Genomic DNA, 23021 nt, shown 5'->3' with positions numbered 1-23021 from the left:
CCAACCAACAAAAGACCCTAGAAGGAGAAAGTGACAAATAACATCAATGCAGTGGGCAGCCATCTTGGGTAATTGATAGAATTCCCCAAACCGGAAATGGTATAGATTTGAAAATCTCAGTGGACATACATAGAATGATGGGTGCCTTGCAATTGGAGAGTACCATCTTTTCCAGGCACATATAGAACATTAATCAAAACATTGCATACTAGCCTCAACTAGTTGCAAAGAACTAGGATCACATAAACCACATACTCTACCGAATGCAATTAGATTTGGGGAAAAATTACAAAAAGATAAGTTAGACAAACTCTATATCTTTGGAAAATTTAAAACATACTTCTAAACAACCCATGTGTCAAGAAGGAATCATAATGAATATTTAAAAATACTTAGCATTTGGGTGCCTGGGTGGCTCAGTTGGTTAAGCGTCTGCCTTCAGCTCTGGTCATGATCCCAGGGTCCTGGGATCGAGCCCCACATTGGGCTCCTTGCTCAGCGGGGAGTCTGCTTCTCCCTCTCCCACTCCCCCTGCTTGTGTTCCCTCTCTTGCTGTCTCTCTGTCAAATAAATAAATAAAATCTTTAAAAATAAATAAATAAAAATACTTAGCATTAAAATGTATTTGATATGTTATACCACTTTGAGAGGAATTTACAACTTTAAATGATTACCTTACAGAAGAGGAAAGACTGAAATAAATGAGCTAAGCTCCCTAGCCTAAGCATTCAGCTTGAGAAATTAAAAATAGAATAAAATATCACTCAATGAAAAGAAAGAAAAAAAATGAAAGACAACACCACATTGAATTATAAAACTCATGCAGAATCTCATTGTACCTCAAATAGCCTGGATAAGAAGAATCAGGAAGGGAAACTTTCCTATCAAGATTTATAAAGTATGTAGGAGTCAGGACCTATGGACTAGAGTAGACCAACGGATAGGATAGTGAGCCCCAAACAGTCCCACACACACATAAGAATGTGATATATGGCAGAGTCGGTGTTGCCTATCAGTGGGGAAATGGGGCTTTCTATTCAGTACATGGTACTGGGACCATAGGATAAAAAAATATAAATCCTTACTTCACAACATACACAAAAATCAATGCCACATGGATCAAGATCCTTTACTCAGAAAAGTGTCCAGCATTGGATAATAAATTACATGATAATCCTACTTCTAACCATATTTTTTCCCTCAGTCTAAGCTTTCAATAAGATCTTCATTCCTTTAACAAAGATTTTGTGTGTCCACCTTGTTCCTGCCATTGTTCCAGGCATCTGGAACACAACAGTTAACCAAACAAAGACCTCCACCCTGTGAGGCTTAGTTTTGTAGATAACATATATGGCACTTTCAATGCATCAGGCACTTTCTAAGCCTTGACATTAGCTCATGTAAGGCTTGACGTTAATTCACGTAATCCTTGGTAGATGCTATTATTATTTGTAAGTGGCAGAGCTAGGACTTAAAGTCTGCCAGGGGGCGCCTGGGTGGCTCAGTCATTAAGCGTCTGCCTTCGGCTCAGGTCATGATCCCAGGGCCCTGGGATCAAGCCCTGCATCGGGCTCCCTGCTCGGCGGGAAGCCTGCTTCTCCCTCTCCCACTCCCCCTACTTGTGTTCCCTCTCTCGCTGTCTCTCTCTCTCTGTCAAATGAATAAATAAATAAATAAATAATCTTAAAAAAAATAAATAATAAGTCTGCCAGCCCTCAGAATCCCAGGCACTAACTTCTACATTATACTGCCCTTTAGCCCTGTGGTCTTGGTGACAAGTGTGTTGTGCCACGCTTTTGCTTAAATATATATGTGTGTGATTGGGGCGCCTGGGTGGCTCAGTTGGTTAAGCAACTGACTCTTGGTTTTGGCTCAGGTCATAATCTCGGGTCATGATCTCGTGGTCCTGAGATCGAGCCCACCTCAGACTATGTGCTCAGCATGGAGTCCGCTTCATATTCTCTCCCCCTCTCCTCTGCCCCTCCCCCTGCTCATGTGCACATGTTCTCTCTCTCTAAAATAAATAAAATCTTAAACTGTGTGTGTGTGTGTGTGTGTGTGTGAGATAAACCTAAGACATCTGTAGTGCATAATGAATTGACTTCTTTTTTATGAATCTAGAATGGTACGGACATGTACCGTCCAACCTTGAGAGAATTGCTACTCAACCCATTTTCTGTGTTCTGTGGTTCAGATGAGAAATTCTGGCTGAGAAATGCTGCAAAGATCATCGTATGGGCCAATGAAGTGCTGAAGAAAAGCACTATTGAGCTGGAACTCTGTTTTGATGCTGCCCATTAAGTTCTTCCCTCCAGAACTGTCATACTTGCTGCCATGGTAGTATGTTATAGAGATTTAGCTTCTTAAGCCTAATGGAGAAAATAGGCATGAGTCAAGTTCTTGGCCCCTGCCTCCTTCTGTTAGGTACATTTAAGGTTATTCTATACTAGAAAAAAAAAGCACGTCATTAGAATATAGTCATTTAAAACCGTCTGGTTGACCACAGTTGTGATAGGCTGAATAATGGCCTCCAAAGACATACAGGTCCTAGAACCTGAATGGTGAATGTCACCTTAATAGGGCAAAAGAGATTTTTGCCAATGTCATTAAATTACGGATCTGGAGAATAGGAGAGTATCCTGGATTTTCTACATAGTTCCTAAGTGTAATCACAAGTGTCCTTCTGAGAGAGAGGCAGGGAGACTGCAGGAGAAGGTGGTGTAACAGCTGAAGCAAGGTGCCATGCCACTGGCTTGGAAGTTGGAGGAGGGGGCTGTGAGCCTGCAGATGCAGGGGCTACAGCTCCGGAAGCTGGAAAGGGACCAGGAGGGATTCTCCCCTAGAGCCTTCTGAGGGCGCAGCCTCACTGCCGCCACCTTGATTTTAACCCAGTGAATTCTGACCTCCAGAAAGAGGAGAGAAAACGTGGGTGTTGTCCTAAGCCACGAAGTCTATGTTGATTTGTTACAGCAATGCTAGGAAATTAATACGGCCGCTATTTCTACTGAAACAACCTCAGGCTCGGAACTGCACTCCCCCTTCGGCAAACTCCGCCTCTCATAGGGCAGGTGGGAGCATTAGTACCATGGCCGGGGATGTAATGAGCTACAGAAGACAAGTGCAGAGTGGTAGAGTGTCCACTGCCCCACTTGGAGATGAGACCTCTTCGCCCTGTAGAAGCCGGGAGCACCTCTAGCTTTGACCACTGAGAGCGAGGGCCTCTCCAGCCAAGGCAGTTTGCCTCGTTCTTTTTACTGCTGACACAGTGCCTTGCTTGTTGTGAGCCACTGAGCTTTTATTTGCCTCTTGCAGCCTGATCTAGCTTATCCTGAGTGGTCTAGCAGGCAAACCTTCTTAGCTAAGTCACACACCTTCGCTGGATCTGCAGGGAGACCGAGATTACTGAGGGAATTTGCTTCCGAGATCCCTACTTGGCTTTCAGTTTTGGAAGACGAAAACAGAGCCAGCTTATGATTTGAAACGTGTGAGTGGGGGAGGAGGGGCCTAGAAGGGTGATTCTGGAAACTGTGTCTGTCTGTCTTGCTGCTTATAGAAAATATCTTTTGGGGGTTCAAAAACACGAATACTAATATTAAATAAGTATTTGAGGAAATCAAGGATGTAGGTAGGTGAAACAGTAAAGCAAAAGTGAAACATTAAGGCAAAAGAATAGCAATGCCATAAGCCAGCGATATGAATTTACACACAGAAGTGCCCACTAGGTTCGATTAAAAAAGGCCACAAAACCTTTGCTGTCCTTTGCCTTGATAGGTGCATTCTGATTCCCCTCCCTTTGCATCTGGTCTGGACTTGGTGCCTTGCTTGACCAACAGAATGCAGCAGAAGCCATGTTCTGGGCTTCTGAGGGTAGGTCACGAGTAGCCTTGCGGCTTCTGATCCATTGTCCTGAGAGCGCCTTGCTGTCAGGATGCTCCTGCTTGGAACCCAGCATCCATGCTGTGTGAAGCCCAAGCCACTTGGAGAGGCCATGCATAGACTGGTCCCCATGTGCAGCTGAGCTCCCAGCCAAGAGCCAGCTCAGCTGACAGCCGTGAGTGAGCCCTCTCCGATGTGGAGCCCAGTTAAGTGTTCAGAGGGGAGCAGCCCCAGCTGACGCCGGACCGGCAACAGCCTGGCTGAACCTATTCAACCCACACAAGCATACAGGAGCATCTTAAGCATTGCTATGTTTAAGCCGTGGCATTCTGGAGTGGTTAATCATTCAGCACGAGATTACTGGAATACATACGCGGTCCTTGAGCTCTATTGTTAAAGGGAGCCTTCAGAGGCTGAAGTCCGAAGAATTGCCAGAATGCTAGGAAGCTCACAGCCAAATCAGGGGAAACTCATAAATATTACAAGAAGCATGATGCAGTGATATTCTATTGCTTTACAGAATGGCCGGCATGTAAGAATTTAAATTGGAATTAGATGTCTTTCTATGAAAGAAAGGTTAAATTATTCCCTATGGATAGAAGAAAACCCTTACAGTTTAAAGGCAGTAGTAGATAGGATTTTTTTTCGGGATGTTAGAATTTGCTTATTTCTTCAAGTGAACAAACATCCTTGGTAGTGACCGTTAAGGTACGCTTCCCAAGTTGCTCAGGTAAGATCTAAGCAGAAAGGGGAGTGTAGGTCCTGGACTCTCCGTGAACAACATTCAGTAAGGAGGATACCACGTCTGTGAGAGCCTGCTGCCCAAAACCTATTTCCAAAATCCACTTTCTACTTAACTGTCAGTCCAACAACCAGAACCTGAGTGGAAACACAATGGAGAGCAATCCAGCATTGCTAATGCACCCGAAACATGAAGGGTTCGAGGTGGGGGACCCGAGTTGCTGTCAGCGGTGGGGTCAGCTTTATACTTTGTCAAGTCAACTCAATTCACCTTTAAACAATTAGAACTGATTAGAACTCTCTTCCTCATATGGACATAATATCCATCTCCTTTTAACTTTTGACCACTATTCCATGGTAAGCAGTTAGAAGACTTGGAAAGAGATAAGGTTTGGGAGACATGATAAAGATCTTCAAATATTTGCTGGATAATTCTGTAGAAAATGTAGATTGATTTCAAAATATAAATTTAAAAACTCACCACGAAACTGTGAACATCACTGTAAAATTACCCAAACATCTGTATAGAAATAGTACAGTCAAGAACTGGGGCATAGTAATTTCACTTACTGGAAAAAATGGATCCGCATCTCAAAATCTAATGCTGGCTAATCTCTGTGAAATTCAGCACCCAGCATGTGAGCACCCTGGTGTTTTGCTCAATTCTGTTGGTAGGTTCTCATACCCGTCATCTTTATCCTATTCTCAAAAGGTAAAGGCTTCAAGAGATCTTTTTTTTTTTTGCTCACTGTAAGAAAGCATCTTTAGGAACCCCATAGCCGAGTGGGCAATTGATAAACCTCTGTCTGCATTTCCCAGTATTTGAACTACGCTTTCTCTCGTTTTTTAGCTAAGAAGGCAAACCTTCTTAGCTAAAGAAGGCAACTTTACTCCTGTAAAATACTGTTCTAGCCCTCACCTTCGTTGTCACCGTGAGGCCCGGGGGTTGGGGGGGGGAGCACGGAGCAGGTGTTCCGCTCCCTCCCCCAGCTCTACTTCCTTTCTGAGCCACCTGAGTTGCCCATGTTACAAATAGCTCCTACTGTTCTCTCTGACACAAAACAAGCTGCTAAATCATCCCTGCTGGTGGGGTGCAATTTCTTCACCTTGCAACAGTGAAGTGACCAGTAGGGACATTTTGTTGTCTTGTTTAAGAATTCCTAGATCTACACCTGAAACTAATGTAATACTGTGTGTCAACTATACTTAAAAAATTTTTTTTAAAAAGGAATTCCTGTGTATCTGGAGTTTTGTAGCAAAAACCTCAGCAATAACTACCATAGGAGAAATAAAATGTCATACTACCTCACATCATCCATTAAATAAATCTCAGATACGTAAACCCCTAAAATTGAAAACCACAGGTTAAGCCTATCCGAAAACAAAGTCAGCTGATGCCAGTGGGTGTGGAAGGGTTTCTTTGGTGGGGCTCAACATGTACATATAAAAGCTAGTAACTCGGATTAAATAAAACATTTAAAATACACAATCCACTACCTTAAAGTTTAAAAACTGAAACCGAAAGAAGGTATTTGAAATCTACACCACAGGTAGAGGGTTAGTATCCAGATTATATAAAGATCTCTGAGAAAAAGCCAACAACAGAAACACCCTCTTGACTAGTAACGTAGGAAAGGCGCACCAGTCAGACATCACCACACAGGTAACCATTTCCAAAACAACACAGTTAAAACCCCCAAAATATCTAGCATCCAAGAGGATGTGAAAAAACGAGAAAACTCACATTGCTGTTGGCGTTGACTTGGAGATTGACAAAACCTTGTGAAGTTGAAAAGGGGCACAGTAGCCACCCAGCAGCTTTAAGACACTTTGTATGTGTGCACAAGGAGGCGGGTACAAAGAAAGCCCTTCAAACACCAGGCCCACCCCAGGGAAAATGGGAAACAGAATAGAGCTACATGGTTCAATAAAGACAGATCTCAAAAACATATGAAGTGAAAAAAAGCAAGTTAGATACTATGCTATGATTTCTGTAAATTAAAAATATAACACTGTGTCATAATTATGGTTATGTATATAATAAAAGTAAAATGTGCCTGGGAAGATATGCTCATGTTTGTCTACAGGGAGAGAAGGGCAGGGGAGTGGAAAGGGTAACAAAGTGGAATAAAAACTTAACAGAAATATTTATCCTGCTAAAAAAGAGCTGATGCAAATATTACAAAATGTTAGTATTTGTTCATTCTGGGCAATATAAAAGTGTCATATTCTTCCTTTTTAAAAAAAGATTTTATTTATTTATTTGAGAGAGAGAGAGAGAGAGAGAGAGAGCATGAGCAGGGGGGAGAGGGAGAAGCAGGCTCCCGCTGAGCAGGGAGCCTGACCTGGGATTCAATCCCAGGACCCGGGGATCATGACCTGAGCCAAAGGCAGATGCTTAACTGAGCCACCCAGGTGCCCCTTATTCTTCTGTTTTCAATATTTTTTCCTACTTCTTTTAAAAATAAAAAAATGTTGCTGTATCTACAAGGTTCTAGCATTAGAGTGTCCAGAAGAATCAAAACAGCAGAGCTGAAATTACTTGAGGATCATCTGTTCTAACTCGTTTTTACAGGTGGGAAAACTGAGGCTCAGAGAAGTAAAGTAACTTGCCTAAAGTCACACAGCTGGCCAGCATCGGGTCATGACTATGCGCTGGTACTCTGAACATCCAATGCAGCATTCCAGGTAGGTTTGAAGTAAGGCTTAAAGAATATGATCTCATTTAAAAAAATCAAGAAGTAGGAACCTTCAGCATCTTCATGGAATTACATATTTCCATCTGTCTACTCCGTAAGAGGGCAGAAACTGCATTTCAGTGAGCACTTCATCAGTCTCTCAATAAACGAACCCAAAACAAATGCTCTCAGTAAAGCAGTATAAACTACTTTCAAAATGAGACCAAAAAAATCCATAGAAGTTTCATCGAAAAGTAGAAACAAAATTTAGACACAATACCTGTCAGATAAACTAGTCTAACCATTACATTTTTACTGAAGTGAGACCAGAGTAACTTAGGTTGAGGGCATTTGGAATGACTATAAATTGATGAAAATCAGATTAAGAGGTGCTTACCTGGTGATCTGGGTGCTTTTAGAGAATCCACTGTTTCTAAGGCTTTAGAAAATACTTTGTTTTACTATTTCAGTGTATCAGTACATATTCCTTTATTGTTAGAATAAACATAACTTCACCCTGGAGGCTCCAGTAAGACAGTGTCAAAATTCCCACACGATAAAGCGTTAGCTTGTATCTCACGCGGGTTTTATCGTTCCGGCTGACACTGTGTAGGTGAAGAACCTATCTATAATGATTTGAGTTTAGGGTACATCTATTTCCAACTACAGTGGAATAGCTCATAGCTGACAAACACCCGTACTGAGAATAATGAGAAAAGCTGGAGAAAATACAATGAACCATTCAGTCAGTCAATAAGCAAACAAACGGGAGAGCTGTCAAGGCAGTTGACAGGGAGGCAAAATGAAAGCTGAGCATTGGGGGACAGGGGCTAAGAAGCTGGCTTTCCTCAATTTTCCTGGGCTGGGGTGGGGGTGGCGAAGTAAATAAGTAAAAAGGTGTGCAGGGATGCGGGATGCCAAGTAAGCTAAGACTTGAGGAAACAAAATCCTCGAGAAAAGTGAATCATAGAGGGGAGAACGCTATACTTGGTGGTTTTACCTTTAAGGCATCTGCCAATACATTCAGGGCAGAAGGTTAAGAGGCTGAAAGCAAGTTGCAAAACACGTGGGTGCATTGGGTACAGTCTCAAAGGGCTAAGGTGACAAACAGCGGTGTTCAGGACATGCCAAGGAAGAGGGGCCGTAGGAAATACCCTAATACTGAGATACCTGAAAAGTTAACACCTTAGGAGAGGGGCTGAGCCAGAGATACACCCAGTCTCACAGACTTCGATCCTGCCTTAACCAGCTCTGTCCCTGCCTGCAAATGTAGTGTGACCCAGACAATTACCTTCAAAGCAGCAGAAGACTTGCTGCTTCCTTCTCAACAGTAACGACAGAAACCAGACGAAAACAGAATGACATCTTTAAAGTGCTGAAAGAAAATCCCAGCACTCTATAGGCAGTAAGCACAGCCTTCAGAAAAAGAATGCAAAATAAAGGCATTTCCAAACACACATAAGCGGACAGACTTCACTAGCAGATCCTCATAATAATTAGAGTTCTTCAGGAACGAGAGAAACTCTGCAGATAAAAATGTGGAAATACAGGAAAGAATGAAGAGCAGTAGGAATGGTCATTGTTGGTAAATGCAGATGAATATTCAAGTGTAAAAGTGAAAATAATGTCTTACAAGGTATGGAGATATATATAATTATAATAAGCAGTATGTGGAAAGCAGTAAATGTTTAATTTAAATTAGGTTCTATTAGGTGAAGAACATCTCTAAAAGAATAGTAAAAGAATAAATAAGTAACCTGCTAATAGAAGGGGAAAATGGTATAACAAAAATATTTGATTAATTCAAAAGAGGCAAGAAACAAGAGAAAAAGGCGCATAAAACTTGTGAGACAAGTAGAAAACAAATGTTAAGATGGCAGTTATGAATCCAAATACATCAGGAATTTCATTAAAAGTAATTGGATTACATATTTCAGTTAACAGATGAAGATTATCAGACTACATTTGAAAAAACTATATGCTGCCATAAGAGAGAAAAACTGAATATAAACACAAAAGGGTTGAAAATAAAAGGATGAGAAAGATTTACTATGCAAACACTAACCAAAAGTAACTGGTACAGTCACAATAATATATAAAATTGAACTTTAATGCAAGCAGCTTCGGTAGAGATAATGAAGGGCATTTCATAATGATAAAAGGGGTCAATTCACCATGAAGATAAAATAATTCTAAATTTATGTCCACCTAGTAAACTAGCTTCAAAATGTATAAGGAAAAAATTGACAAATAAGACATATAAATCTGTAATCATAGCATAAGACTTTATCACCTCTCTGGAAATGATGAGAGCCAAGTAAGAAATCTAATAAGGATATAAGAGATCTGAAAAACATGATTAAGAAACCTGACCCAGTGAACATAATAAAGCAGCCAGTCACAGAGTACATATTCTTTTCAAGTGGGTATGGAACATTTATAAAAATTGGCCATATGCTGGCTTACATAATGGATGTCTCCATTAATTTTTTTTTTTTTTTTGCCAGAGAGCACAAGCAGGGGGAGCGGCAGGCAAAGGGAGAAGCAGGCTCCCCGCTGAGCAGGGAGCCCTATGTGGGACTCGATCCCAGGACCTGAGCCGAAGGCAGACGCTTAACCAACTGAGCCACCCAACCTTCCCTGTCTCTATTAATTTCAAACAGCTTAAAACTATCAGTGTATGTTTGATAATCACGTGAATTATACTAGAAATAATTTTTTTTAAAGATAAACTAGAAAGCCTCCAAATGTTTAGAAATTAAGCAATATACATCTAAATAACTCACAGGTTAAAAAAATGTCACAACTGAAGTTAGAAAATGTTTTTGAAGTAAATGAAAATAAAACAGCCTCTTAGAAAGTATCAAAAAACAAAAAAAGGCTGGAAATCAATGATCTAGGAAATGTCTCAGGATCCAAAGAAAATTGAAGCTAACAAATATAAGAGCAGAGATGAATAAAATATATTTGAGCCTTGAACCTAACTTCTTTTTTACATATAAGAAAGTATTTTTGATGATTTTTTTTAAAAGGTTTTATTTATTTCTTTGACAGAGAGAGAACACAAGCAGGGTAAGTGGGAGAGAGAGAAGCAGGCTGCCAGCCAAGCAGGGAGCCCGATGCAGGGCTCGATCCCAGGATCCTGGGATCATGACCTGAGCCGAAGGCAGACGCTTAATGACTAAGCCACCCAGGCGCCCCAGTATTTTTGATGATCTTAATAACACATTGGCTTTTCCAGTAACGCACCTACCACGTAAACTAGGAATTTACCATCATTTAAAGAAAATCACGTCGCAAAACTATTCATGGGACATGAAGTTATTGCACTGTTAGTGACTCTGTATATTGGTGCAAATACCTTACTTCACATATTAAAACATTTTTATTATAAATCACTTTCCTTTTATTTCTTTTCTATAATAGTAAGACAATTATAGACATTCCATACTATATTGAATAAAGTATATATTCTACATGTAGATTTATTAAACAGGTAGGTTATATTATCTGTGAATTTCACTTCAGAAGAGTAAAGGAGAAATTAAAAAAGTCTTTATAGAATGAGAATATTGGGTCTGGCAGGGTTGAAAACCACTAGATTTGATGATTTTCAAGGCCCTTCCAAGGCTTACCATTCTGAGATTTTAAGTACCCATTATTTCTTAGAACAGGTTTGACATATTTTGCAAGTCATGTGTGGCAGGCACTGTATCTGGAATAGTATCTCATTTAAATCCAATAACCCTTATAACAGATACTATCATCATTATTTATACGAAAGGCTAAAGTCAGAGAAGTTAAATAATTTGTCCAAGTTTACATATCTAGGAAGTGTCAGTCAGTCTGATTCCCAAATGCATGTTCTTTTCACTTACTATCTCCAACAAAAAGTAAACAACACATTATCTTAGCTAGAAAAGCTAAATATTACAAAAAGAAGAAGATAGCAGGAAGGGAAAAATGAAGGGGGTGAAATCGGAGGGGGGGACGAACCATGAGAGACGATGGACTCTGAGAAACAAACTGAGGGTTCTAGAGGGGAGGGGGTGGGGGATGGGTTAGCCTGGTGATGGGTATTAAAGAGGGCACGTTCTGCGTGGAGCACTGGGTGTTATGCACAAACAATGAATCTGGAACACTACATCAGAAACTAATGATGTAATGTATGGGGATTAATGTTAACATAATAAAAAAAAAGAAAAGCTAAAAATTATCTGTGTACAGAAGTGAGGTTAGTCCACTGTAAACATTTATAAGAGATCCCTGCCCAGCCACAGCAAAAAAAAAAAAAAAAAAGGAGAGATGGAATACACAAATACAGTAGGCAATTTTTTTTTTTTTTTAAGTAGGCTCCAGGCTCAAACTCACGACCATGAGATCAAGACCTGAGCTGAGATCAAGACCTGAGGGGAGATCAAGAGTTGTACGCTTAACTGACTGAGCCCCCAGATGCCCCCAGAGTAGGTAATATTTTTTTTTAAATCAGGACCAATTAAGGCAGTTATAAATGGATAACATTTAAAAATATATTACAGTAAGTCTCAAGCCACGCCAAGTTCACCAAAACAATTTTTATTTCCAGTGTTTAATTGGGTATGCACACAGGCATGACACAGGTTTGGATTCATTAAGTCCTCATGCAGAATTATATTCTTCTCGATAAAGAAGCCAGTTCCATCCAGGTCACTATCTACACACCTATGTTACAACATTTATATCAAATCTGGTATCTGAAGAAAAGATACGCATATAATATGTTCATTTAAGTTACGTATTTTACAGAAAGATTAAAAATTCAAGTCACACAAAACTCAAAAACTGTATTAAAAGTTTGAATATAAAACTCAGAGATCCACCTGGAATGACGAGAGAATGCAAGTTCCGTATCCACCTGTGTTAAAACTGGTAAATGTAATGAAATTTGTTACCAATAAAATGCATTCATTTATTCAATGTAAGTTATCTAATTTTAACAATATGGCACCCTAATAACCAAATGGATGTTTATGATGAGGCACTTTTGTTAGTGATGAAACCAAAAGAACAAATTTGCTGCACACTTATGCCAGCTATTTGCTTCAGTAATCTTGGGTATACACTGTGTAGTAAGTTGCAACAAATACCTTGCTCATTTGTGTACAACTATCCAATATATTTTTAAATATATATATATATGTTCTTCTGGCTGTAGTAATGCACTGTAAAGCTATTCCACAGTGCAAAATGATGAAACCAGCCCAAATGAAGGCTGCATAATAACAATTCTGGTACAAGAAAATATTTACAGAGTTACTGGAACGTGTAACAGTAGCTTTTTATTTGCTATAGTGGACATGCCCCAGTTTAAAGACAGGGATGAAACTGTGCTTTATTGCCTCGGGCTTCAGATAGTTTATGAGGCTGGGCATTATAATGCTGCAGAACTAGCATTTTGGCTCATGTTCTGGAAGCTTTCTCCGTTGACTTGGTCGGGTGACTGTGGTGGTATGGAAAGAAGGGGTCTGGTGGCTGGAGCCAAGGTACCAGGAGAACCGCCCGTGGCGGGCTGAGAAGACCAAGGTGCGTCGGCCGTGGCTCTCTCGATGGCGCCGGTGTTCTCGGGCGCGGGGTCCCCCGTTTCTGCTCTGCTGAGGTCAGAAGCACTGGTGCGTAAGCGCTCCCTGGCAAGCCAGTCGGAGATGGAGAGGTCCTGGGCGGAGCATTTCGGCTTTAGCCGATTCACCGCGGAGAGCTCAGCTTCCCTCTGCCCGCCCTGCTCGTGCGCCTTCCAGAAATTCAGAACGCTGATTTCGGGCGCGTCCCTGTGCCCTCCGAGCGTGTGCCGGCGTTTGATGTTTTTGCGCTTGGCTGCCTCGCCGCTGGCTTTTTGGGTTCCCACGCCGAACATGTCGTCGGCCGGCGCCCGGGGCCTGAGTTTTAACCGATCTGCGATTTTTGTTTTCCAAGTGGGTTCCTGCTTCTCCGCCTCGCTTCTGGTGGGCGTTAGCAGACTCCCCGTGGACTTGCCCTTCTTCATGACGTCGAACACCCTGGTTATGGCGGGGGTCTCCCGGTCGCTCCTGGCGTCCCCCAGACTGCCACTGTCGGACTTGAAGCGGGCCGACTTCTTCCTGGACAGGGTGTCGCACTCGATCAGCTTGTGGGAACTGAAGGGCTGTCGCCGGCTGTCCAGGCTGGGCGTCAGGCTGCCCTCGGTGCAGCTGACCTCGCTGCCCTCCGAATTGCGGCGGCCCGCCTTCCTGGCTTCTTGCAGCTTCCCTCGGAAGAGCCGGTCTGAGGTCAGCGCCGTGGGGAACACGGGGAAGTCGGTCTCGCTGTCCGTCTCCACCGGCCGGCCCTCGCTGATGAGCTCGCTCCTCTCGTCGTCCGCCTCGTCGCCCCTGCTCTCGGCCACCGAGCGCACGTCGGGGCTGAGCCGGCTGCCGTCCAGGCTGGTCGGGTAGGCGGTGGACGATGTGGTGGAGTAATCCGACGTGATGGTGCTCATGGCGGCCAAAAACTCGCCGCGCCCTGTCTCCGGACTGGTGCATTTCTGCGTGGAAAACCTGGTCAGGGACGCCTGCGAGGAAGTGCTTAGCAAAGTGCCAGAGTCGGAGCCGGTCTCTTCGAAGTGGGAGGACTTGGGGGTCGCGGGCGACCCAGGGCTCTCTCTCAGCGCAGGGAAGCGACAGCTCAGTGTTGGTGACCGCCTGTGTTTCGCCCTCTGCGGTGGGGAGGGCGCTTCCGACGGGGCGCTCTCCTTTCGGGGCGGGGTCTTCTCGTCTTTCGGGGCACCGGGGTCCTTCTTGGCATTGTTTTCTTTGGAAATGGAGATCCTTTGTTTTCTGCACAACGTCTCACTCTCTTTTGTGGATTCTTCTTTAATGTCATTGTGACTCTGTTCTGTGTTTTCTTTCTTAAAAAATACATTGTCCAATTCGTCCTCTGAGCTGCTGGGTTGGGCCTTTTCTTTTGGCTTTTTCCTTTTGCGACTGGCGGCTGCAAAGATGGAGGACACAAGCAGTTCCCTGCTATACTGATCTTTTCCAGATCCCCAAGAACCCTGAGAGAAATTAGAGAAATGAGACTGTGAACACAAGGACATTATTGAGTTCCTCTTCTGAAAAGGTGCTCCCCCAAACATTTCTTACTGCGTTAACTCTACTAAAGCTCTAGAAGCACGGACAGAACATAGTTTTTTATACCTCCTTGTAACCTGTTCACGAGGTAAATTATTTCCACTTAACTGCTTCCGTTTCTTGGCAGCTGGTGGTACCTAGCTGCTATGTCATGGCTCATACACATCTGTTTCTCCGAGACATATTTTGTGCTTAGAGCTGTCTAGCGCTTCTATTGTTGTTAATTTCCCTGCATCTACTGAGTTGCCCTGCCTCTGTGATGCTCCACATTCTTCAGGTTCCTTAATCTGGAACACAGGTTTAAGAGTTAATATCCTGACACAGCTGAGTATAATACCCGGACATAGGTTACTATAATTTTATAACTGACTTCAACTTTCTAATTACGGACACCGAATGATACACATAATTGTATCAGATAAACTCACTAAGGGAACTCTCTGGTTTTCCATTAGTTCAGCCAGACTGGATCTTCAGACTTGCCTTAGGCAAATCAGGTTGGTAATGGGTCATTTATCTCAAGGTAACAACAAAATCAGAAAATTCAAAGAACGTAAGGTCAATTAAATATCTTAAATCCTTACCACAGAAGCACTATCATTGATAAAGTTGTAGTGCAGTCTACTGGCTTCGTTAGCTATGCATAATAGGTTCTTGATCACAACTATTTAATTAGTTTGCTCATGATGCCTATCTGCTAAGTGAATGGTGGTGGTAGGAGTCAATAACCACTTGCTGGTTAACCACAGACAAGCAGGAAGTCAGGAAGTATGCTGAGTAATAGAAGCAGAAAGTAGATTTCTCTACGGTCATAAACATCCTAGACAAACTAAAACTACTATATTGAAGTCTTGAAAAGTAAAAATTTATGCTGTTGTAGTAAACAGGATTCACCAAAATGAAATTGCAGATTAATAGAACTTTGTTTCTACAAGCAGGAAAGGATTTCCTGATTATCCAGTACACTGCTAATTGGTTATCACATTTTAACACCTTCTGCTGAAGACAGACTAAGACATATTAAGAAATACGCATCTAATAAGAGGGTAGGAGGAAATTTCAAACAGGTCTGAAATCTCAACTCCAAATCGAAATCGAAATCTGGAATCTTATCTTCTGATGCAAAAAAAAAAAAAAAAGAAAGAAAGAAAAGGAAACTGTCCCAGATTAAAGCAGCCCTGAAGAAAAATGACAATAAAATGTAGGGAATGATCCTTAATTTCATCCTGTATAGGAAAATAAAAAACAATTTACATTTACATTATTGGGACAATTGGGGAAATTTGTGTAAAAACTCCATTACAAATAGTAATGTTCTGTACTCATGTTAAATACCTGGGTATGATAATTATACTGTGATTATACAGAATGCCCTGTTCTGAAAACCGCTACTTAACCAGACATTAGGGCGGCAAGAGAAAACAGAAAGAAAATGTCAAATCAGGTGAATTTTTACTGTGACATCTATAGTGACAAATATACTGTATTTATGAAAACGGCGCCCAAACTCAATGTATGCATGCTGAAGCAGTTAAGAGTAAAGTGTTACCATGTCTATAAGTAATTCTCAAATAGTCAACCCCCCAAAATTATATATATCAAGATTTACCAAATGATGAATCTAAGGCAAAAGGTTTGGGTGTTAACTCTTATTCTTGTAACTTTTCTCTAGGTTTAAAATTTTTCAAAATAAAAAGCTGGGGCAAAAAGCCAGTAAAAATCACAAGGTAAGTGATAATGAACGATATGGTATGATTGGAATATTTTCTAAAATTTCCTGCAAGAATTATAATTTAATCATATACAACCTCATTATGATATTTAAGCATGATATATATGTCTCATTTCCAAACAGAATGAAGTTGTAAGAAATTTATTGACAATTCCAGCTGCTACTGTCTCAGCAGATCAAAGTTTGGACAAATTGGATTAATAAACTTTCTAAGAGTAAGAACTTCTCAGAACTACTCAAAACGTGTAATTGGTAGTGTCAACGGAATACAAATTATGTAAAAATACTGATTTTCCTGAAAAGAAGGCAAGAATATATATTTTCATAAGAATGTGTAGTGGTAATGAAACCTATACTACTACTGAAATATTTACAGGTGAAGTATGATGCTTGGGATTTGTTCCAAGGTAGTCCGGGGGAGGGGACTGAGGTGAAGTGTACATGAAACAAGATGGCCACCCATATATTAACTGTTGAGAATGGATAATGGTTCCATGGAGACTCACATTATACCATTTTCTCTGCTTTTGTATATGTTAGAAAATGTTCTTTCTCTGCTTTTGTATATGTTAGAAAATGTTCATACTTAAGAATGAATAAAGTGTCTACTCCTCTGTATTAGGCTAACTGTGTGGAGAAAAACCCAACATTCCAACTCACAGTCTAGAGTTCTACCACAGTCTAAGAAGTCATTTTTCCCTCTCAAAGACTTTGTTGAGAGGGAGGCACCTGTATCCTAATTGTAACAATCAGCCAAAAGGAAACTCCCCCACTGTCAAATAGTTCAGAATTGTGTGAAACAATTTACCTTAGATTTTGTTGAGTCACTAGTAGCTGAATCTGTAAGAAGTTAAATAAAACACGGTCAGTATTAGTCAATCTTTACTGCTTTCAACAAACAATGCAAAACTTATGGAAAAGACAGGCACAGAATGAAATGAGAAAGCAAAACTCAAACAGAACAAGAGAACACAGTGGATAGTCAGAGCTCACAAAGATGCAAGCTGCACCACAGAAAGCCACCGCCATGAAAGGATGCTGTGAATTGTAGGCAGAATCAGCTCAATGAAAGGAATGGCAAAGGAGCCCTGTACTAAACAAAAACAGAAACACTAGTGTTTATCAAGATTTCTAAATATTAAATCTAGCCATAAAGAAGATTGAAGACCTTTTTAAGAATTGTACTATGTACCACATCCTGTATCTGAAACTGATACACAATGTAGAACTTTCAAAGACGGTTGGTTGTCCTAGCTACAAATTGAGACACTCATACTCGGTGTGTTCACGCTGATTTTTGTCAGACTGTCAAACTCAAATTTTATAAGCATATACTTGCATGCATCTGGATGCATTAGGTAACCCTGCTTCCAGGTCACTTTGGTTTTTCAATAATGTTGATCTTTGCGCTTTAGACCCCAGTTTCATATCCGTGCAGGCAGGGATCCTTTTGACTAGTTTGGTTAAATTGCTACCAGTTTTGTAGTTATCTATCACAAATGCTATTATGGAAATGGAAAAATGGAGACCATAATTTTCACTGTCTGGCAAAAACTCAGATTATACAATTATAAAGAGGGTAGGAAGGGGCTAGCACTATTCAGGAGAAGACCAATTGTGGAATTTCGTCTTTCAACTTGAGGGAAATGGATTTTCCAAATTAATGAGCTGAGCCCCATGCCACGCCCCTTTGAACACATGGCTAAATGCTTTATGACTTTAAGAACTGGTAGACCATACCATGCTATTTCTCCTCACGGTCTGCTTCAGAAATAACAAGAAACAGCAGAAAAACTTTTAAGAAAGTAGTATTGATCTGTTTACAATAATCTTTAAGAGAAAATTTACACCACAGATCAACCGTGTTTGCATTTACAAGAATCGGGGGTTTCTGCAGACAAGGCAGCTACAGTGTGGACAGCAATCCTCCTTCTTCCTACAGCTCCAGCTGTCCATCAGGGCCACCACAGAATCCACTAGCGACATTACCGTGTGATAGACTCCTCCCACTTCGCCTGCGCAACATCAGTATAGATTTGCCTGTGTCAGTGAGTGCTGAAAAAACCCTTTAGGACTCAAACCAGAACTAGAGACAAAGGGAGAACAGCGTGTGAAACAACATGCTAAATTTAGTGCAACAGTTCGGCAGGAGAAAACAGAAAGAAAATGTCAAATCAGGTCGATTTTTACTGTGACATCTTTAGTGACAAATAATATACTGTATTTATGAAAATGGCGCCCATCAGCAGTTCGACATATTTCACTTGCTGCTCCTAAACAGAACATCGAGCTCAAGAATAAGAACCACTTATACAGTCTAGATCGTACTTTCTGCCGTCACAGCAACCACATATTCAGTAGCATGTATCTGTTTTACCTTGTGATGACTATTACATGGAAACTGTGAATTAAAAAAAAAAAAAGAACAAAACAGTGGTTTGCATGCTCATTTCCCTCAGATCTCCATTCTGACAAGCAGTAAAATTCCATGCACTGCTAATGGCATTAGTCACCAGAAGGTAAGATCAATCAGAAAAGGAAGGTTCCGTTTTTTATTAGTAGAAAGGGAAAAAAAAAAAACAAAACAAAAAGGAGGAGGAGAAGAGAAGGAAAAAAATCATAGTGAATTGTTACTTATGGTTGATTTCATTCTTTCATGTTACAAGAATTTAGCTTCACCTAGAGATCAATACTGCCCAGGCAAGAGTTACCTGATACATCTCCTGGGGAGACTCCCGTCCTTCCAATGTTGGTGAGTAAATGATCTATGTTCGGCACTGGCTGTGAGTCTACTGTGTTTTCCTCCTGCACTGTTGTCTACGGTTAATAAACAAAGATCTCTTCATCATCTCTTCAAAGACACTGTCTTTAAAATTCAAACATTTAGTAAAAGACACATTTACTGAGTGGAACACAGTTGCTTAACTTCTTACATGGTTTACGTGTCATTCATTAACTGCAAAATAAGCATCATACTTGTATTTTCATTCGACCAGAAACTGAGGAGCTATAGACCTGCTTCCGGGGTGCAAAGCAGACAAGAGCACACAAAGCAGGAAGTTGACGCTGTTGGAGCATCAGGAGGTGTGTCCCGAATGAAAACAAGTCAGTACGAAGGCTGACGGACGATACTTACAAGAGGTTCTTCCACACCTTCTTCTGTGAAAAACCAGTCATGCTAAAATTTAAAATAAAAAAAGGTGAAAAGAGAAACTAAAGGACCCCCTGAATATATCTATCTTTTGGAGGATAATATAGGAAACAAAAAAGTAGTTTTCTTAGAGAAAAAAATTATAACCAAATTCTGTCCTACCAAATACCAGCTACTCACAAAAAAAGTATTTTCTTGGTGAGACGAAGCCTGAACTTACATGCTGGATGAGTGTCTCTACGATCTTGTACTGGTCTGGCATGTGAGTGACCATGTGGGTCATGTTGTCTTCAGATGTTCTCACAAGAGTTGGACCAAAAACTATTGCTAGGTTTCTTGGTTCCATCTGGAACAAAGGATGTTATTGAAAGATATCAGAATTTTTCCTAAGAAAGTAGGCTTAAATTCCCATTGGCGTGTCTGGCATTTTATTTCTGAAACGTTCTTTTGATGAAAAAGAAATCAAAGAAGAATGGTTGACCGATTGTGCATAAAAAAACTAATGCTTCCTAGCTAGGCTTTCTATTAGCTAATCTACACCTAACATCTTTTTCCCGCTTTAATGACAATGTACCGTGCTTAACTGGCATTCATTTTTTCCATGAAGTCTTTGGTTTCAAGCAATTGATCTGGTTCAAAATGAGTACTGCAAGAGCTGCAGTAACTGACAAAAATATTAAAATCAAAGGGAAAAAACTCACAAAAGACTAGGGCAACCCTCTTCCCCTCAAAAACTAAAACAAAAAACAAAAACCCAAAAATAACTAGAAAAAAACGCTTAAAGACACGTAACATTTTCCAAATTTGCCCCCATAGTACATCAAAAGTGCTAATACTTAAAAACCTAATGTCCAGAAATATTCTTTTTTGACCAATTTTTACTTCAATAAAAACTTCCAAAGCTCTTTGCTTATCCTTGTGCCAATCTGAACACCTCAATATATTGGACATTCATTTCCATGGTATTTTGTATTCCTTGTTTAATTACACAATTATCAAAAGTATAGATCCTTTGTGTTCCTTTGTTGTATCTTATAGTGTCTGGTATAATATTTTGAAGTCAGGATTTGATTAAAATGTCAAATAACTTCAACCAACACTGAAAACATACCACAGCGGGGGGGGGATCACTGCAGAACTCAAAAAGTCAAACTGGTTTAGGGAACCACACTACTTATACTATTTTGGCGGAGCCATGCACATGCCCACACATATTTTAGGTATGGTGCAAAGTGGAAAATGCACAGATCTCCCATTCTGAAGCAATCTAGTGTGTTAACTATTGTAATACATGAATCATTACCCTGTGCTTACGACAGAGATATATGGAGAAATTGTGATCAAAGTCATTGTATTTTCACAGACAGTTGACCTAGTGGAAAGAAAATGTGACTGCAGGAAGGGCTGACTTGAACTGGGCACACAGGCATGTTTCTTATTCTCCCTCTGGAAGATGTCTTCTTATTTCTACATCCACACTGGTAAAAGTGGCTCACAAAATCAAATCCATCTCAAAGTTCTTACGCAAAATTTGTACTAGGTTCTTGTCTACTATGATTTTGTTTAAGTTTGTAGACTAATGATAACACATTATTATTTAAGTGTATAGAGTTTTTAGCTGGCTCCTACATAAAACTAATAACATAAATAGTGCACCGTTTATTTATTCATTAATTACTTAAGGCAAACTGTATTTTTTGAAAGACGTTCCACAAGTATAGTGGATATATATATATATATATATCCCTTAGCCACTTCCTCAAGAGTCACAGTGTTAGTTCATATGGTAAAGCCACGAAAAAAATTCTACAGTAAAGAACCCCGTTACATGTTGTTTGATTCACCGTTTTCTAAACTAATTAGACCATCAGATGCTATGTCCCCTGTACTGCTAACAACCAGCAAAAGTGATGAATGATGTAATGCACTTTGGGAAATGCTGAAATAATTAGAAAATATTTCAGCTATAACTATATTGAGAATTTTTTGGATCCTACTGAACTTCTGGAAACAGTACAATTAATTGATATAGGGTTTTTTTTTTTTCCTTTCTTTCTCTCACTCGCTTTTTTTTCCTTTTTCCTTTTATGCCCTATCACTGTTGAGGAAACTGAAAATCTAAAGGATATTATAACATTGCTTGTAAACTTCTCAATCTGCAGGTAATAGGGGTTGATCCCGTTCTCATACTCCAGCCTTACTACAGCTATGAGCAACTGTCTTCTGGAACATGGCAGACACTAAACTGACCTCTAAACTGACCTGAATGAATGCATTTTGCTCAACCTTCAGCAGGCATGACCCCTAGCAAAAGGTGCCATCAGTGTTCCTGAGCTTGTGGTACTCTGTTTTTTTTTCTTCTCCAGAAACCAAAATGACTTTGTTTCTATATTTTTAAGTAATGCCCGAGATTTAGAAAATCACTGTTTTGCAACCTCTAAAGATATCACAGGTTTAGGCAACAATCATCAATGACGGGTAAAAATGATATAAAGGTAAGATTATAACATGTCAACCAAACACACACATTTAGACACTGATTTAAACAAACAGGGGTGAAAAGACATATCTTGAAATCAATCAGGAAAAACTGAACATGAACTGAGTAGTAGATAATATTAATGGATAACAAATTTTGGTGTGTTTGACTAAAGTGATGTGATGCTGTTAAACAAACAAGAAGATCTTATCTGCTTAAAACTGAAAAACAAAAAAGAAAATGTCTGTCAGTTTTCCCTGTATACTGTTTGGTACACTTTGATTGTTGTATTGTGCGAAAGTATAGCAAATGTACAGATGAAAAATGAAGTAAAATTTTTTACTTTTCATTTTTCTTGCTGGATAAATGTAAAAGGAAATGTCTTTTAAAAATGGTGGCAAATGATAATATGGGATCTTTTGCTATTAAGAGTGATCTTTAGAGGGGCTCATTGGCCAACAGGGTGTATTTTAGAGCTTTTGTTGAATTATAACCGTTATTTTAACTGACATGAAGCAACAACATGTATCTTTGAAACGGAAGCCCCTAAAACACACCTCTTCAATATGTACTTTACACACCTTATTTTTTTCTGAATTTTCTGCCACTGTCTTCAGATGAGCAGAAAGGAACTTCAGAGTTTCATAATGATGTTCGGGCAAATCGTGAATCTGAAACATATTATTTTCATTATGGATTTAGAGGCTGAATTTCAGTTGCACCTCCAAAAATATAAAATAATACCTACTAGTCTTTTTAATGTTTTCAGACGGTCTAGAGGATCTTCTTTACGATTGGCCTCAATAAAGTCGGCATATTTATCTGACAACAACAATAAGAAGAATAAAACAAGTTTATCTTAAATTGCTTAGGTGAGTTGTGATCGAGATTTCCTTTAAGTTTTGACTTCAAAACCCAATACAAAAACTTAAATGTAGTGATGACCCCAAACGGCCTTTGAAATGTAAGTCTCCAAAACAGCTATCATTTTTAATGACCCTCCAAGCCTTATTATCATCAAATAAAATTCCCTAAAATGTGAGTTCTCTGAGAGTACCGTCCCATATTTATAGTCTCCACTCTCTTTTGTCCCCCAACAACAACATCAAGAACAGTGTCTTATATAAGTTAAATATTTGGCTTGACTGAAAAAATGTTTTTCTACTAACTGTACTTTATTATGTCTGAACACTTTTGACAGAGAATAATAATATATTTTTAACTTGACAAGCAAACATGGATG

At 40.0% G+C, this 23021-nt stretch overlaps 1 protein-coding gene across 1 annotated transcript in view; it reads right to left on the bottom strand.

The window, feature by feature from the left end:
* Positions 1-11854: 11854 nt before the first annotated feature.
* The window catches only part of ARHGAP21 (Rho GTPase activating protein 21), a 131025-nt gene continuing 119858 nt past the window's right edge, over positions 11855-23021 (bottom strand). The window contains 8 exon segments of the mRNA XM_073885627.1: positions 11855-12710; positions 12712-14340; positions 16957-16988; positions 18860-18965; positions 19285-19326; positions 19520-19645; positions 22360-22449; positions 22527-22600. Coding sequence (XP_073741728.1) covers positions 12642-12710; positions 12712-14340; positions 16957-16988; positions 18860-18965; positions 19285-19326; positions 19520-19645; positions 22360-22449; positions 22527-22600 — 2168 coding nt within the window. The 3' untranslated portion in view covers positions 11855-12641.

Source organism: Callorhinus ursinus, unplaced genomic scaffold (assembly GCF_003265705.2).
Source record: "Callorhinus ursinus isolate GAN/ISIS: 27379988/994484 unplaced genomic scaffold, GSC_fseal_2.0 scaffold63, whole genome shotgun sequence".
Classification (NCBI taxonomy): domain Eukaryota; kingdom Metazoa; phylum Chordata; class Mammalia; order Carnivora; family Otariidae; genus Callorhinus; species Callorhinus ursinus.
The sequence above is the reverse complement of the archived record's forward strand: the minus strand, read 5'-3'. Positions and strand labels throughout refer to the sequence as shown.